General features: G+C 40.1%; 1 protein-coding gene across 1 annotated transcript in view; it reads left to right on the forward strand.

The window, feature by feature from the left end:
* Positions 1 to 1442: 1442 nt before the first annotated feature.
* The window catches only part of zbtb16a (zinc finger and BTB domain containing 16a), a 155895-nt gene continuing 137623 nt past the window's right edge, over positions 1443 to 19714 (forward strand). The window contains exons 1-2 of the mRNA XM_028466181.1: positions 1443 to 1691; positions 4944 to 6259. Of these exons, the coding sequence (XP_028321982.1) occupies positions 5031 to 6259 (1229 nt within the window). The 5' untranslated portion in view covers positions 1443 to 1691; positions 4944 to 5030. The remainder of the gene's footprint in view (positions 1692 to 4943; positions 6260 to 19714) is intronic.

Below are 19714 nucleotides of genomic sequence, written 5' to 3' on the forward strand. Positions count from 1 at the left end.
GTGCTAGCCCAGCTTTCCACGTGCACGGCTCTGTTCACAAGTTGGAGTTGGCATCGCTCATACAAGCTTATTTGCACTTTTCCCACTATGTCAGACTAGCTACCTGTAAGTGAAAATCCATTTTCAAAGGACCCGATGTGCACCGGACACGAGCACGTACGACGGTTTTTACATTAACATATCGTCAGAATGATTGACAATTAGGAGGACCAATAGTTAAGATGATCCACCTGGAAGTTGAAGCCAAAACAACGTTGTCCACAATACCTTTCATTTATCTTTCACAAAGACATCTGTATAAAATAAAGAAAGTGTCTATTTGTACGGTTGTCGTACAAACAACCCCCGGTGCTATTGGTACGGTCACCAAAGTACACGTACGTAGCGTTTTAGGGTTAGGTTATAACCCAATATCACAACAATTTTTAGGGTAAGGGTAAGGTTTAGTCTTTAGTCATGTGACCTAAACTGGCCAATGGCTGATCTATCACATGACCTAAATTGGCCAAATAGGGGCGCTGCGTATAGATAGAATGTTGGTACTGCCTAAAATAAAAGGTTTGTCAAAATTTACTATATTTATTATATAGTAAATTATATTATATATATTTCCGATACAACTTTTTCATTTCCGATATTGCAGCCATGCATATCGGCCGATACTGACATTGATCCGATATCAGCATGAATCATACATGCTTTTGTTTACTTTAAAAAAAAAAACAAAACAAAAAAAAAAACAATTACTTATTTTGTAGTGTGGAATGTTAGAAAAGGCTTGATCAAGTGATGTCACTCAAACAGAGAACAATAGTCAGTAACAGTAGTTATGAGAAAAACTGACAGTATTCTACAATTGAATAAAATGAATAAAAACATGAATTTGAAAAAAAAAAAAAAGTGTTTTTTTAAAAATTTGAATATTTGTTTTCAGGCTAATATCGAATCGATATCTGATATCGAGACGCCCTTAATATTTATGAACTGAAACTGAGGAAATAACCTCCATTCAATGTCATTTAGGCGCCGCGCATTACATTTAATCTGGTTGGTCAGCTATGATATAAATAAGATCTATCTTATTATTAAATATTCATATTTATGTAAAAAAAAAAAAAAAAGACAAAAGTAGGTAATTAACTCAGCAACAGTTGGGTGTAGAAACGCCTTTTAAAAAACATAGACAAGTACAATCATCATTGATTTAGAAAAATACAAGTACTTATAAAAGCAACTCATTTACAGTAACAGGAGTATGTGTAATCTATTACTTTCACCTTTGGTGAAAAGTGTGAATGAGGTTGATGTCATTAGTCCTCCTCCATCTTTGGGCAGCTAAAATAGTCAGCACGGTCCTGGCAGCAGGGATTTACACAGGTGTGTGTGTGTGTGTGTGTGTGTGTGTGTGTGTCCAGCTTTCACACGCAGACACACTGTGACACAGCCGTTTGACATGAGACAGCCCCCTAGGTGTCTCACTTTCTCAGTGTTAGTGGAGCTCAGGCTGCTGCTGCTGCTGCTCGTCTCACTGACTGTGGCTACGTTGACGTCAGCGCCGTGTGTTGATTTGCTGAGGCGAGAGAAGAAAGGAGTTAGTGCGTGTTGAGAGAGCGGGCACTGCGAACTGCCTTACTATGCTGTAGCCCCCCGATCCCCCCTGCACTGTGCCGAGTGGAAAACGTGCAACTTAGGTGAGTACCAACGCAGCGACAAGTGCCAGAGCGGCTCTATCACTGCTTTCTCCGTCTACTTTCATTCACCATATGGATGTTTGGGGATGCGTTTGTCCCCGTTCAACCTCTCGCTGAAGTTCCAACGCCACTTCGGGCGCGCAACTCTTGGTCCGCGCACCAGGAGTTGTGGATGGAAACAAGTGTGTTACCTGATTGCGCTGCAAGGTGTTGGGTGGAAGTTTCCATTTACGCACGGCGGCACAATGTGGAGATGTTAAGGTTGACTTAGCCCCCCCTTCACCACCACCACCACCCCCCCAGTGTGTGGTTAGTATTCTGGAGATGGCAGTGTGAGGACGTGAGGTCTGGCTGGTTCACCCTCAGACACACACACACACACACATGACGTCTGTCTGGTGACTTTTTCAACGGGTTAAAACGCGTTTACGGTAAATATTTAAAAAAAAGAAGAAGGAAATTTTTTTTAAATGATTCCGTTTGTTTTAAGGCAGCGACACTCATGCGCGTGAGTGTCCAGACTCACCACCGGTGTGGCTCATTAAGCCTTGATGACATCATGACGAGGACGCGGTCGGACACCGATTGATTGACAGGCAGCCTAATATTTGATTGGGTGACAATGGCTGTGGATGTGATGGCAGATTGATTTCTCATTGAGCGACTATCTGCCCCCCCCCCAATTCAATTCAGCACGTCGCTACTATCACACCCCCCAGTGTTACTATCCTATCAACCACAAAGTCCACCTGTGCGTTCCTGTCTGTAGCCTATATTGTCTGTACTGTATAGGCTACTCCATGTATGTCTGTCTGTGTGTGTGCTTGTGTGTGCGCGTCCGTGCGTTCTGCTCTTCACGCTGTTTATTCCTGTTGTGACATACAGCTCGTGATCGTATCGATTATATTGCCTTTTTCTCCGGACTAATGTGGTTATTGTCTGTCCTTTTTTAGGAGGACGAATCTCCACCCGTTCGGCATTATTACAACGCAGTGTGTCATTTATCTGGTGCGTCTGGGTGATTTTTTAACACTGTCTAGACGCACGCAGACGCGTCTATTTTTATTAATGGGGAAAGAAACAGACCTCCACCTTAAGTCCTCCAAAATAAATAAATAAATAAATAAAAAATAAATAAATAAATTACCACCAAGTTGAGCCACGGAGCGCAACAAGCATCGATCATTTTACGGGGCAATAAACGAGACTTATTGACACGCCTGTTAGAAAGATAATCGGTGTTGACCGAGAGGCTGATCTCTGTTAGAGGACAACCTGTGGTTTTACATCAGCTTCATTCCTGGCGCTGAAAGCCTCCAAAAAATGGTATTTTCCACGATTCCCAAAGCAAACAATAGGTGCCAGCATTATTTACAACCCTAATGGATGTATTCAGAATAAGCCTCTTCTTCAAATTTGAGTAAAAGTCTACTTTAATTGTAGTTTTTATGTCTCCTTTGAGTGAAATATAGCCAGACAAAAAGTAGCCCAAGCTATTTTCCAAACCATGTCCTGACCCTAAATAGGTCATGGGATGGTTTCATTTGGGTTGCCAGTTAGTTAAAACAAAATCCCTGACTATTTAGTGGATTTTGGAAAAGCTCTAAACAAGGGAAACACGTGTTTACATGTATCTGGATGAAAATTGTGAGCTCATTTACATGTACTGGTTAGTTTGAAGGGCTGCCAGTGAGAAAAGCATTTCATAAATCCTACATTTTCATGGTTTTACTTTAATTAGAGGGTAAGATATTAAGGAAGACTATAAAGGTAGGAAATGTTGGGCTTTCAAGAACATGCAACTTTTTTTTCCCCTAATTTTTGCAATTGTTATATTTGCATTAGATTTGATAAAAAATCCACCTTGTGTTTTAAAAAAAAAAAAAAAAAAAAAAAAAAAAAAAATATATATATATATATATATATATATATATATATATATATATATATATAAAACATACCAATGACCATACACCAGATCTGCAACACTTACAAACATGTTTCAGTGAAATTAAATATTTAAAGACGTTTAAATTAATCCTAAAACTTCATCAGCCGTGTTTAACTTTCCTAAATACTAACTACATCTTTCATATGTATTTATCTTTGGGAGTTTGACGCTGGCACCGTGTTGGAGACCCCTGGCCTAGACCTTATTTATAGATAAAAAAAAAAATAATAGGCTTTTTAAAAGAATGTAATGTTTTTTTTTTTTTTTTTTTATTGGGGTGATTCTGTTTAATTTAGTCTTTGCGTCAAAAACTTTGATTTATTGTCATAGATAATATATGAATTATGGATTTTTTTAAATGCATTCCTGTTATATAATTATTGATTAAAACCGATCAAAGTTTGTATTCATGGTCATGCTCTTGTGGTAGCCATACATTTGTTTTTCATTTATTAGACTGTGTATATTTGAAGTAATGAAGCCTCCCGGCAGAGACGCAACACTCACTTTTTAATGTGCTTCCAATGATGGTTTTCAATTCAATCAAAGCCTCCACTTATTATTTTAGTGCAGGTCAAAGTATGCCACGGATAGGAGGTGAAGCAACATGTTGCTCTTGTTAACTTGAATAATCGAGTTACCACACTTGACAAAGACGGTCATTCATTTTGTGGGGGGGTTTCAGCATTTCCTGCAGAACACTGTTTGGATGCGTGCAGCAGTGTTGTGTGCTTTTTCTTTTTCTTTTTTTTTTTGCCTCGTCCTGCTTTCCTTTCCTCCCATTTCTGGCCACTGCTCCCTGCTCTGTGATGAGAATACTGAGTAAGATGCTGTTTAATTTCAGTCTGTCTTCAGGAGGCTTCAAAGTGCTAAAAAAATAAATAAATCCTGATTTGCACTTGTTGAACGAGAGTATCATTGCCATGAGATAACTGAATGAAGACACGATTTTAACATAACATATGCTGGACTGTTTGGTATGCAGGAGAAGCCTGTTGGTCTGCTTGCAAATTGTCTCCCTTTAGGAAACTACAGTCAATACTACTCCTCTGGTTTTCCAACAACAATGCCCCTACCATTCCTGTCCGCTATTTAGAAATTGCAACTCCAATGCCTTCTTTTACAATAAAAACTGATAGACTTTAAACATATTTATTGATTTGTCCATTGTGAATTGTGTGAGATTCTGTCAAGTAAGTAATCATTGAGGTGGTTTGAGTTTCTATACAAAAAGCAATGACATAATCTTTTTTTAATCTCAAAGAAAAGACAGAAACAGCAACTTTTATTTTGTCTTGCAGGATCCCTCTCGTTTACATCGCGATCAAAGCACAGCTGAGCGGGGAAGGCGAGCCTCATGAGTCGACCTCGTGGATTGCAGCAACATAATGGATTTAACTAAAATGGGTATGATCCAACTCCAAAACCCCAACCATCCCACTGCCCTTTTGCACAAGGCTAACCAGATGCGTCTGGCTGGGACTTTGTGTGACGTGGTTATCATGGTAGACAGCCAAGAGTTCCACGCCCACCGAACTGTTCTAGCATGCACCAGCAAAATGTTTGAAATCCTTTTTCACCGCAGCAGCCAGCATTACACCCTGGACTTTCTTTCACCAAAGACTTTTCAGCAGATTTTGGAGTATGCTTACACTGCCACTCTCCAGGCCAAGGTGGAGGACTTGGATGACCTTCTGTATGCAGCAGAGATCTTAGAAATTGAGTACTTAGAAGAGCAATGCCTCAAGATTCTCGAGACCATCCAGTCCTCGGATGAGAACGACGTGGATGTCAACGCCAATGATGGAAGCACAGAAGAAGATGATGAGCGCAAAGCCCACAATGGAGCCAAAAACTCCAAGAAGCATTCCATGGAGAGTTCCTATCTGTCAGGTAGCCACCACGCCTCCACCATGCCCGGCATGGTTGACCAGAGTCCGTCTGTCTCCACTTCCTTCGGGGTCTCCACCATGAGTCCCACTAAAGCCGCTGTGGACAGTCTGATGAGCATCGGCCAGTCCCTGCTCCAACAAGGCTATGGTGGCGAACATGGCAACACCCACAATTTGATGACCGATATCAAGACTGAAATGATGCAAGTAGACATGAGTGGCAATGGCCATGGTAGCCCTCACAACATGGAGTCCAGTGCCTCAAGCAATGGTGAGCGAAGCGGTGAGGACAGGAATCGAGATGGACCGGGGACGCCAACAAGGAGCAGTGTGATCACCAGCGCCCGTGAGCTGCATTATGTTCGCGATGAAGGCATGGGTGACCCACAAGGGGAAGTCAGTCAGATGGGGCTTGAAGCCATGGCTGGAATGACAGAGAAACATCTGGCGTCGTTGTACTCACTCCCTCTGAACCACAAATCAGATGCCATGATGTCCATGCCAGCTTCCATGGCCTCCGCCCTGCCTATGTCCCCAGCCCTGGCCATGTCTATGGACTTCAGTGCCTATGGGGGACTCCTGCCTCAGAGCTTTATCCAGAGGGAGTTCTTCAGCAAGCTTGGGGAGCTGGCCGTGGGCATGAAACCAGAAGGCAGGAACCAGCACGAACGCTGCAATGTTTGTGGAGCCGAACTGCCAGATAACGAAAGTGTGGAGCAGCACAGGTAGGCCATTCATGATTTTCTATTGCTGTGGTGCCAGCTGCCTTGGGTCGGATTGATTATAATTAATTAGTAACAAAATACATTAATTTGAAGCAGAGAATATTCCTTTAGCATTTCTGATTCCATCATCCTGCTGCAGATGCACTGATATCAGCTTTGTGTGGTCATCGATAAAAGTCCAGATATCTACTCCTTTTATTTCCCAGTCTGACTAGGTGACCGCTGTAACACCGCTGTCTTAACATTGTGAGACCATTAGTCACACCCTACAAGTTGTGGGCGGCAGCTATCACACACACTTACCAAAGTGAAAGCTCCTCATCCAGGAGCCGATTCCCCTCCTCTTTCCCATAACTGCACAAGGGGTGCCTTATTACCTTGATAATTGGACTAGACGGTTAGCCCAGGAAATGAGTACTGAACCTTGTCCATGAGACAAGACGGTTCCAGGACAGGAGATCGGCAGTAAACCTGTGCAGCTTATAAAATGACTCCCTATGCATTTTATGTCAGATGGACGTCCTTTAAATCTAGTAACTTGTGCATTAACCATGCCGTGAAGTCCCTGGGCTGTGTTAAAGCTCACTGTGTGGTTTTATTACACCATCAGAGAGCTGGATATCTGTTTTTTTTTCACATTTATGGTCACCTTCTCACCCTGCAATGTTTGCCTGAATCAATAGGAATGCACAGTGGTTAAAGTTCACCTGAGGATTTGAACCCCGTCACCCATTGCCTTCACTCTACAGCCAGTATCTCGGCATGTATAGCATGCAGTTGAGTTAGTTTCTCAATTGGTCTCTGTGTTTTCTTTGAAAAACACAAAATCACAGTGTCTTTTACACCGGGGAGAGGTGTCCTTGTTCACAGCCCTACACTTCACTACAGGGCGCTGTTTTTTTCTTCATTTATCTAAAGAGTGATGAAGTTTGTTGGCTTTGTTGTTTATACAGTTGTTTAAAAACTGCATGCGTTTGCTTGGCCTTCATCCGAAGTACTTGAAGTTTATATAACTGGCAGAACGGGCTCTTGTTTTTAACAATTAATTTGTAAAAGTGGATTTTGACTGCTTAGGATCTCATTCTTTTCTAACTGTGGCTTGTTTATGCTCTACAGCGTGCATGTCAAACTCGAGGCCTGTGGGCCAATTCTGGCCCTACAGAACATCCATTTTGGCCAGCAGAAGGATTTAGCTCAATGAAAACATGAATTATTGTGTAAATCTCCCCTTTTTTCTGTTATTATCGCTCCATAATTCTAATATTTTTTAATTGCTTTTTTTTTTGCAATAACTAAATGAAAAAAAAAATGAAATAAATAAATAAAACCCAATTTCTCAGAAATAGCCACTTAAAAAAATGCATGTAACATCCTGGAGGGACTTAATCTATACCTTATTGTTTTCTTCTTAAGAATATTGTAAGTGAATTATGTGTTGCTTAAATGTGGAGGAGCAAACTAAGGCACTATATTGATGTAATTACATTTCTTAAAAAGAAATCAGTTTTTACTGATTCGGCCCTCTTGAGATCAAACTGGGTCGTATGTGGCCCCTGAAGTAAAATGAGTTTGACACTCCTGCTCTACAGCCTCTGGGTAAAATGCTGCCTTATCGCAGTAAAGGACAGGCTGCGCTCATCTCTGCCTTGAGAAAAAGTCTGCCGTGTGAAATGGTTGCCTGTGTTTCAAGAGGAGTTTCATCAATTCGCTCAAGCTGGGAAATCTTGTATCAAAGGAGATTTCAAAACCGTTTCGTGCATTGATCTTCCCGCCTCGCCTCATCGCATACTAATAGGAAATTTAGACCAGTTGATACACTGACACAATGCTGTTTAATATTGAATGTGCTGCCCCGACAGCCTCCTGAAGTATAGGAACCATTGCATCAGTGTAGTTCTCCCCACCTTAAGTTAAGACGCTTAATAATTTTGGCGCTATTATAGTCCGTGGGTCATGTGATAGTATATCAAGTAAAATGTCAAACTTTTTTACTCCCCAGTCTGTCAAGCTGCTGATGCTTTTGATGCAAATGCAAGATGTTTTATTCCAGACAAGTGGAGTCGTGTTCCCTCCGTCTAATTTCACATCATTTCCCCACCGCCCCCTGTGTCAGGGTCACCGCCGCCTCTGCAACAAACACATGAACTAAAAAAAAAAAAAGTGGGCAGAGTTCACTTTGTGCTGGCAGGTCAAGTCAAACACGAGTGTAATTGTTTCCATGTGTGGCGCGGGTCAGCGGTGTGAGGTGTCTGTGTGTGCTCCAAAAAGTGCCCGCTTCCTGTATAGATTTAGTCTGCGCTCCCCTGCGTTCATCAGTGTCCTGGATTTAATCACCAGAAACCACCGCCGTCGCTCACAAGATGTTACAACCACATGGATTCATGCATGTCCTCTGATTCACTGACATCCCTTAAAACACCTTGTCCAGACATCCCCTTCCCTCCATCACCAATAGCTTGGAGATTTATTCCTTAAAGGAAGCCTGCAGGGGTGAGTGTTGTTAGGGCTCGAGGCAGACAAGATTACAGCAATATTTTAGTAACCCTTGCACTGGGAAAATAATCAGCACAGGGAAGGCTTGAGTGATTATTGAGGAAATAAATGCATGATTTAGAGGGATAATTCAGCAACGCTGGGATAAAAGGAGAAAGGTCCTCCTTCCCCTGCTCGGTATTCCAAACACAGCATGTAATTCACTGTAACCAGCCTGGGGTTTATCTCTGTCTCTTAATTGGCCTTCTCATGCTAATGATTGACCCTAGCTATAATGTACATCACAGAAGGGAAAACAAGAGCCTATAACAAACATCTTTCAACTATATTTAAACTTGTTCTTTTCTACATTCAACGCATGAAAGGTTTGGCCAGAACACTGGATAAATGAAATACTAATTTGTAAGTAATGTTTACTATTGGTAAAAGGAGTAGATGGAATAATAACCCCTACATTAATCTCCACACGCACAGTCTAGCACCCCCCCCCTTCATGAAACGGCGGCGGCGGAAAGGCTTGTTCTTCATTTCCTCTGCCTTTGTGACAAAGTGGGATGGAGGGCGCTCTAATATAACCCCTCCGGCCCCAGGTGTTTAAACAGCAAGCCCGCGGCTCCTATCTCTGCATATCAGAGGAGGGCAGATAACCCAATGCTCTCCTCCTCAGTAAACCAAGAACAGATCGAGATCTGATAGAAGTCCATAGCAATTGTTGCAGGTGATAACGGCACACGGACGCACACATGCTGTCACACAATATGGGGAGTTAGTGAGTAATCTGAACAGGACTAACATTAACTTTTAAAGGTCATAAAATAAGGCATCCAATATACTTGCCACAGGGCAATTTAGGATTTTGTTTAAAAAGCCGAACAATATAACACTGATGGAAATGGTTAGCCATTCAGTAATCATTAATAACATGTAAATGTTACTTATTGTGTTTGTGTTGTGTTTATTCTGTGTATCATTCGTTTTTCATTTAGCAAGTTCCCCCTGGGATTAATAAAGGAATTCTAATTCTGATTTAAAAAAAAAAAAAAAATGAAATAATTATTTGATATTTGTTTCCAAAACCAAAATAAAAAAAACGGAAAACGCCTTGTTTTTCAAATTCAAGCTCTTTTGCTTCCGTACAGAAAATGAAAAACGAACACCTTTATCCGTTTTCTCTATTACCGACTGGCAAAAGTACGTGACCCAGAAGTGTACTCTCATTCGCCTCAAACGGCTATGCTAACAGCAGTTCGGCATGACAAGATTGCTACTTCCAACTGTGTATCCGAAACGTGTCCTTTTCGCTTTAGCTGATGTTGGGCACAGAACCTCCTCACGGACATTTCGGAGGATTTAGAGACTCTTAAGTGTTGCAGAGCTAAAGATATCTTGGAATGTGTAACGCTTCACTTCCAGGTCACGTACTTTGGCCAGTCGGTAATGGAGAAAAAGGATAAAGGTGTTCGTTTTCCGTTTTCTGTACCAAAGCAAAAGAGCTTGAATTTTAAAAACAAGGCATTTTCCGTTTTTTCATTTTGGTTTTGGAAACACATCAAATAATGAATGTTTTTTTCATTTTTCATGTTTTTGTTACATAATGAGAAACGAATGAACAAATGATACATGGATTCTGTTTTATCATTCTGCATTGGAAACTCACCAAGATATGTTTGTTTTATTAATACAAAAAAAAAGTATATCAATATTTGGTTTTATTAAGTTTATACATGTTTATTTATTAGGATCCCCATGAGCCACAGTGAAAGCTGCTGCTATTCTTCCTGGGGTTTGTAGAAAAATGCAAAATATACAATTACACAAAGAAAAACAAAGTCCTGGACTTAAAAATACACAACTGGCACAACAGTTATCAACATCATTATCATGTATTGTAACAGTAATATAAAAATATGGCCTGGTGTTTCTAACAGGACATACATGTCGATACACTCACCTCTACTCTATAGTGTCTACAGGAACTATGAATTTATCCCATTAATAGTGTTTACCATCTATTTATCCATCCATTTTCAAACCCGCTTGTTCCTTTTTTCAGGGTCGCGGGGGTCTGCTGGTGTTAATCTCCATCTCTCAATGGGTGTTAGGTGGGGGTACACCCTGGACCATTTTTTGCATCTATTTTGGCTAAAAATAAAGGCCACTGATTGAATGAAATATTGTCTCCATGTTGACCTTTAGCAAAACAGATTCTAAATTGACTAAGAAAGAAATATCAATCATTAGAAATCACTAGAAAAATGAATTAATATAATTCATTTATTCATTTATTCAGTACATTTTGGCTTATGACATAAAGAAAATGTATTATTGCGTGGTAACCTGGAGCCAAAACAAATCTTGTCTAAAAATTGTCTTTATAAGAAATGGAAAAAAGTGATTATATTTAGTGCTGTCAATAGATATCAAATATTAATTAATTATGCTCTGTGATTAATTAATATCTTTTTTAATCACACCTAAAAGTTGCTGAGAAACGCCCCCAACTTGAGGTATTTTAATTTAAATTACATTATTATGGCAGATCGAAACTTTTATGTATAACAAAGTGGCTTTATAAAGTCATTTATTGGTTTTAACAGACTTTCCATTCCTCTGTATGTGAGACTAGACCCAAGGGCTGCTGATACCTTTAGTTTAGACTATCAGGGTAAATATTCATGTGTACTTTAGTCTGTCTACAAATAACAGAAAATACAAATGAAATTAAATATCAATTTCATATGAAGTGCTATAAGTTAGCACTTAATAAACAATTAATAAACACCAAACTTGGAGCTTTTTCTCTCATTCAGATAATATATAATAAATAAAACAGACTCATCAATCACAGGGCTTTAAATTAGTACATCAAAAATATCAAGTCTAGTAGTAGTTGCCCCGCCTACATCCTCTACTACCGATAGTGGTCGTCTGTCCACTACAATCATTTATCCAGACTTTGTTCATTTGTCACTCATGGACTTATTTATTTTAGCTCTGAACCCTGTCATCTTGTCCAGTGTGGACTGTATGGGCCACTCGGTTGAGTGTAGCGTCCGAAAAGAAGAATAGAAGGGCCGTGCTAGCTGCTACATAGTTAGCATTGAGGTGGGAGAGCTCCGCTGGAGGAGGAAGAGCTTCCTCTGATCCACAATCTCTTTCTTGGACAATTTGCACACAACCGGGTTTTAGTTTTTCCATCCGTTGTGTTTTTTTCTTTAACTGAAATTAATGCCCACAAAGACTTCTACCGTTGTAGCCGGTACATCGGTATTAGGGGTATTCTGGAAACGCGTGCAATGGAGAAAGTTTCCGTGCTGTTTGGGGTGCAAACAAAATAAGCGATTTTTTATTGTCTGTACTTTTCACCCTTTCTGTTTTTTTTTTGTTTTCTATTTTATTAATACAAAGGATTCAGCAGACAACATCATTGAACTTATTGATCAATGCCAACAAGAAAAAAAGAGCTATAAAGTTAATTTTTTTGGGATTTGCCATTTTGGGCAAATTAGAAGTTAGGGGTTAATGATAGCTTGCCACAATAATTTTCATTTGCCAATGGCAAGCATTAATGTTCAGCCCTGCTAAAGTTTAAATATTAGGTCTTAATGATATTGCAAGGCCACCCCAAAATGATCTTTTATGGTACATCCATTTCCATTTTATCAGTTTCCCCTTAATTGATGTTACTGACAAACTAATCTTCCCTTGTGCCAGAAATGCCTAATTAACTAGGTTAAATATGAAAAATGTTTGTATCTTTCTATGCCTTACAAGTTGGAACAGTCCACTCTCATGAGGTTTCTTAGCCTGAGATTCTGTATGTATGACAAGTCCATCTGTCTCCCAAACACTAGAGCTAAAGATCTTTGCCTAAACCCGACGAGCCAATTTGGGCTGAGTCATAATTTATATATTTTACACATGGTGAATGAACAGTAAGGTGTTTTGATTAGAATGAGAAAGATGCACAAATGGATGCTGAGGACGTGAATTGAAGGCTTGCCTCGGGAAAATGAATAAATGATGTTTAAAATGTATTAATGACTCATTCTGAACTCTTGTGTGTGCACAGATTTGAATAGAGTCAGGTTGTTAAGGGTTAGAGCTTAAAAAAAGCCTATTCTTTGAGGCCTGATTATAGCTCTAAGCTCTAATATGGCTGACCACTATATTTTCAATGTAAATCATTGAAAGAAAAATAGCATTTCCTCATCTGTATTCTAATTATTCCACATTAGGTTTTGGGGCAGTAGTGGAAGCACATACGCCAAATGTTTTACTAAATTTGAACTGGCATTAATAGCCACTTATCGCACTACTGACCACTTCTTTCCTGTGCAATACTAATTATCTTATACAAGTGCAATAACTGCTCACTCATATCTGTGCAATATCCAACTACTTATTCAATTCTAGATCTAGATATTTTAACCTAAATATGTAAACCCTCCACTGTGTCTTGGGCTGACCCTCAAGGTCATGTCCTGGGACTTTGAGCTCCTCGTGATGCCTCACCATCAAGACAGCGCAGTCTTTCCATGATGCATAGGAATGTGTTGACACTCCATCAAAAATAATCTCTCTGGATTATTACTGACCCACAAAGATTGATAGAATGCTAATGTTCTGGTTTACAAGGAATGGCGGTAAGAAGTTGTTTAGGTAGGTGAGGAGCATAGAGGATATGTGCCCCCAGGCAAGGATCTGTTTAAAAACCTTGTGGTCTGGAATTTATGTTGATGTCATTTTGACCCTCACCACTTACCTAAACATTGCAGTGCAAGGGGACTCCTGTACAACATTGGCTCTTCTGGTGCCATATGATGCTCCAACGGTTCATAAACAGTTTTAAGGCTCATAGCAAAGAGTTCAAGGTGCAGGTTTGATGTTAACTGGAGTTTTCCCAGGTCGGCTGCTGTCACAGGAGTTCTTCAAATGTATTTTCGGGACCTGTGCAATGATTGACACTGACATCAGCCTTCAGCTTTGTTAGCAGCCCAAAGTAATCCGTCTGAAGACATTTGTTCCAAGCATTAAGTTCTGTGTAGCTTAAATGCTGTAAGAAAAAACCTGGACTGTGATCAAAATGTATGAGTCCACAGACTGCCAGTTTGCTGAGGAATCATAATTGAATAATGTTGTTGAGACAGACGCGGCTGCAGTATGTGACGACTTGGCAGAAAGCAGTTGGTGCTGTTTGCCTTGCTGGAGCTCACAGAACTCTATTTCAGATGTGTTCTGGTATGTTTGCTCAAATACTGGATTCATTAGGGACATTTGAAGGATATTTACTTTCCTGACATCGCACACAGAGAACAATAATAACCTCGAATCTGATATGAAATGACTCGAGATCCACACCTGTAAAACTGCAGGCATTTTCCTGCTCTCTGAAAGCAGCCTCGGCAACAAAACATCCATTATATGGTAGTGGATTACGCTCCATTTGAAATCACTCAGTGAGCTAAGTCTCCTCAGCTTGCACTCAGAGGTACAGTACATGTTGGTGTAATAATCCAATGCCACAAAAAAGCCTCACTCAACAAAAACACTTCTCTAAGAAATACCTAAGCCCCAGACATCGGCAAAAGGGCTTATTCAAGTCTGGCTGCCACACCATCTCTCTTTTTGTTATTTTTATTCCTGCACAGGTGCTTTTGTGCCCTCATTGGAGGTGCAGTGTTTGTTTATGCCCCCGAGGAGCTGCCGCTCTGACCGGGCCTGTGGTGATAGCCACAGCTGAGGCAGCTGCTGGCTGAGGCCCAATTATAGATAGGCTTTAAAAGGCTGTGGTTGAACTGAAAAGATTTACACCGCCATCACTCTGATCTCAGATCTGGGCTCTGTCCTCACTGTCAGGATAGGGAGATGTATCGATTAAAGACTTAACACGGGGGGGCCACGTCGTGTGTAACAACAGCCTACACACACAAATTCAACGCTCCTTGGATTAAGTGTTTTATTTTGTGGTAGCAAAGAGATTTTTGCCTTTTTTTCTGATACTAAAGGTGACAAAGCGAGGAGGATATTGGCAGGAGCCTAGGTATCTGGATAGGAGCTGTAATAAGCAGACAGTGGCCATGGCAATGAAGGGAGGCGATCTAATCAGCAGGCTGATTAGATCGCCTCCCTCCCTTTGATAGGCGTTGAGGGCGGCGCTTGTACAATATAACTTTGCAGCTTGACTCGACCAGCTGGATCCGTGTGGTTAACGTGGCCTGGCGCGGACTGCGATGAAGCAAACACATTGAGGCCCCCATCTTTTGTTTCCGTGGGGGCTTTGCAGTCTGTGTGTGTGCATGTGTGTGTGGGGGTGACATACTGTACTGGAAGGTGGCCTTGTGTCTGTTCATGCAAGCGTGTGTGATGTTTGTCTTTTTTCCTCTGCTTATTTTATCTGAGAGGCTACGATAGGGGGCTCAAGGGGAGCACTAATTACAGCTAGTTATCAGGTGACATGCAAATGTGCTGTTATCGGCCTTAACTTCCTGATGTCTATCTGGAGTCCCTGAAGCTGCTGTGAGTATCAACAGGGCACGAGTCCCAGCTACTGTTTCTCTGTTTTACTGACTGCAAATGAATCGCATGAGTAGAGGGTCGATGTTATTTCGAAATGTGTTTTCGGCTCGGAGCAGGTCCGACTGTACAAACCTCTTTCCTTTAGTAAAAGGAAAAAAAAGTCAATAGTATTAGAATGATCCCACCTCAAAGCTCAGTGGGTTTTAGTTCTGGTTCACAGAGCTCTTCCTCTGTTCTCCTGGACCTGAACACTCTTGGTTCTAATCCCATCGATATCCCATTAGCATCACCTCTCTGGGTCCCCGCCGCATGAAAGAAGATGTGTCGGTCCCCTCAATCTGATTCTGTCACTCTGGCAGACCGCAGGGAGGGCGACCACAATGAGCAAATGTGCTCGAGCCAAAGGGCTAACCCAAGTGTGCTTGAAAATATTGTGTGTGTGTGTGTGTGTGTGTGTGAATAAGCTGCCACTGCCACCTCGGAGGCCCCGCCAACCCTCCCTGGGAAGTATCAAACCCGAGCCCCGCGTGGCTTCCAGCGAGAGAGCTTCTAATTAGCCTCTTTGTTGCCACTTGAATGGTTGGCCAGAGATTGGCAAGGGGCCCCAATGGAGTGATAGCAGCTTGCTAAGAAGCCGGTCATGAAAAATTCTCTACCCCGTCACCTGTCGCAAAGGAGCTCTCAGGTATGAAAATGTAGCTGGATGAGCGCCGTGTGAGCAATTCATTCTTTTTTAGTGGCGAGGGATCCATGTCTTCTCAACAGATTTGCTCTCTGCTCGATAAAAGGGACTTGGTAGCATGTAATTAATTAAAGGGCCAAATCAAAAAAGTCTCATTAGGTTTTAGTGACGATATTGCAGATACACACAACCAGAACGCTCCTTGTGTGACTCAGTGGAGGAATATAGATCATTATTTGGTCGTAATAAAATATTTATTGGTGCTATTGTTTACCATATTTAAAAGGGTGTTCTGACACGACTTTATCACTTTTGATACTATAGCGATATTGCTGCCTTGAGTTCTAGTTGATACCGATATTAATCAGATACAATATAAGTACAAATCAAAGAAATTTTTATTACTTCTTCTGTAGTGTGAAATGTTAGGAAAAGCTTCAATCAAGTGATATTACTATATAACAATAATTAACAACAGTAGGTGTGAGAAAAACTGAGCCATTTATTAACTAACTTTAACCTTAAACCTACAGATATTCTACAATTGAATAAAATAAATAAAAATAAAATTCTTTCTATCACTCCAGTAAAACTAATAATTTATCATAGTGCTTACATCACAGATTTTAGATGCAGGCTGATATAATCCGCTACTTTTTTTTTTTTTTTTTTTGACTATATCGAATCGTGACATCCCTAGATATTTACTCAATTTTATTTTTATTTAGGTCGCTCCTTAATTTATATTTAAGTCTCTCCTTAATTTTCGTAAAAATAAGTATAAAATTAATTCCAGAGTTTTGTAATTGAACATATCGAAATCTTTAAGACATGGTTCCTTAAAGTTGTAGAACACTTATATTTTGCAGGGTGGAACCTTTGCTGTTAATGAACAATAAAATCAAATTATAATAACGATAATTATTATATTATATATACATTTTAAATATTATATAGAATACGAACATGTAATAGTTTAAGGGTGACTCAAATTAACCAGATTAATTTAGTCCTAATAAATTAATCAACTTTACCAGTAATACTCCAAAAAATACTTGTTTTTCTTTTTCTTTACCTTAATAATCATAGACGCTGCTTGATTTCATTCAAACTCATTAAGAAGAACCGAAACAAAGTGAAAAGAAATACAATAGACCTACTGGCTCCATCCTAATGAACGTGTGAATTACTCAATCGCACTTTGCATCATCCAATCAAGTAAATGGCTTTGGAGATGTCTTTTTTTTCTAGCAGTCATTGTAGGAGTTTATTAGCACAGGTGGGACTTGTACACCTAATGATTTACCCCTTTGTTAGGCCATTGGCAAACCCATGCAATAACTATCTACGCAGAGATGTGCTACTTTTATTACAGTGGGGGGGACACAAAAATGTGATTGTCTGATAGAACGGCCACGATATCAACAGTCGTTTCAACATTTTAAATAAAGACCAATCTGAGCATTAATACAGGAGAGAACAAAGGGTGTTGTGTATTTTTGTTGTTGTTTTGTGTGTAAATTGTAGTTTTGTGTTTTTAATGTAATTTTATGTGTTTTGTTTAGAAATGTTTTGTTTACTTGCTTTAGGGGCCACACAAAATAAGTCCACCAGGTGCCTATTTCTGATCTAAAGCCAATGAATGATCATATGATGAAGGGGATTTGCTACAATGATACAGGATTAGTTCAGTTTCTGGTTATTTCTAAACTCGGATGAATGTGATTGTGCTATCGCTCGGTGTCCTGTCCGACTATTCAAAACGCTTTCAGATCGATACGTCAGCGGCTGACATGCTTCTTGGTGAGCGCCTTGGCAGGAGTGCAATGGACGTCAAGGCGCCGCTCAGCTTTGGCGCTGACCGGCTGGTTTTAAGCCCCGCTGTAATCCAGGAAGGATCAGTTGGGTAAATCATGGCATAAAGCTTCAAACCATAATTGATTTATGTATATGGCGAACAAAGACACACGGAGAGATTAGAGGGTAGAGAAGGAGCTGATGATGGATAGGTCAACCCTGTCACACAGGCTGCATGCGAGGTGGGGGATGACTTCAATTGAAGACAGATTTGTCGTCTTTGTGGAGGGAGAATGTTCGAAAACGGCACGAGTCGGGAAACGAATTGCATACACTTATTTATTACTACAGCGTTCCATCTATAGCTCAGCTTTGTAAAGGACTTTTTTTAAAGCACATTTGAGTCTTTATTTAGATAAACATCTCCATTCACTCCAAGATTTAATATTGGAAATAACTCATACACGAGTCTGGTCTTGTTGAACAGGATCCAATTTATTCTCACAGTTTATTGTTTTGCCAAATATGAATAATTTGCACTCCTACAGTACACCGTTTGTATTACAGACACAATTTGAGGCACATTTATGCATTTACTTAACAGAGTATTGACTGTAGACCTAACATGTGCATGTGGTCTGCTATGCTTCAGACCAGTTTTTCTCAATTAGGGGTACGTGCACCCCTAAGGGTACGTGATGGCACTACAGGGGGTACTTGAGAAAGAGAGATGGAGAGGAAAATTATTTAAATAATTAAATGAAAGCATTAAATAATACATTTATTACATTTATTTTTTTGTTAAAAATGATAAATATTACCAGCAACTCACAAAATGACAACAAAAACACAATAAACTGAACAATAAAAAGACCAAACAACAACAAAGTAAACAAAATGACACCAAAAACACACAAGGAGTGAAAAATACTTGGTATTACCAGCAACACACAAAACGCCAACAAAGACGCACTAAATACAATTAAAAATAAACAAGATCATGACAAAAAACACAAATAACAAAGAAAACAAACAACCAAATGACACCAAAAACACACACTGAGAAAGAATAGTTGAAATAATACCAACAACACACCAAAGCAAAAACATCAGGAGGGAAATGACCGTAAATGATAAAAACTATAGAAATAAATCTATTACTAAATAATACTGTTTCTTTACACCTATTTACAAAATGAGATTCTTGAAAATGTGTTTTTGTCACTCATTCATTCCATCATTACGCTCTATAGTTGTTGTTTCATAGAATTCTGAGTAAAATGTTGCAGGGGTACTTGGATTTCAAAGTAAAAGAAAAGAGGTGCTTGAGCGAAAACAAAGTTTGAAAACCACTGAATTAGTCTAAAACTGACACTGACAACTTTGATCTCAGTGGAGGCCAGAAACATGTGATTGTCTGATCTGACTCTTTAGAACAATGATCAATCTGAGTATCAATACAAGAAGGAACGAAGGGTTTTGTCTAGAAGATAAAACAATACAGTATCCGTTCTACTCTGCTTAGCCTAATAACTTCCTAATTGCAACGACTAATTATTATGTGATCTGTGTGAGCGTTCCCCGCCCGACAGAATCCAGCTTCTCTCAGGCATCTCCAAGGTCTGTTCCTTTCTGACTGTTTGCAGAGAGTTTAGGCTGATGTGTTTGTGTCTGGGAGTGGGATAGTAAAAGAAAAAATAAACAAAGAAAAGAGACAGGGGATAGGATTTATGCCATTTCCTGGACTGATCGCTGAAGCTGACGGCAGTGGCATGTCATGACTCAAACAGCATCCTCCCTGCCACTCCTGTCTCGCCTCTGACTTTACAAATGATGCCCTCCGCTCCCACCGTATGCCATTATAGCGTGCTGGAGAACAGGAAAATAATATGTATTCCTTTTAGCTCACCTTTTTGGAAAAGAAGAAAACAGATTACTCCATCCTCCTTCCCTTTCCTTTGCTG

The sequence above is a fragment of the Gouania willdenowi genome, chromosome 14 (assembly GCF_900634775.1).
Source record: "Gouania willdenowi chromosome 14, fGouWil2.1, whole genome shotgun sequence".
NCBI classification, from domain to species: domain Eukaryota; kingdom Metazoa; phylum Chordata; class Actinopteri; order Blenniiformes; family Gobiesocidae; genus Gouania; species Gouania willdenowi.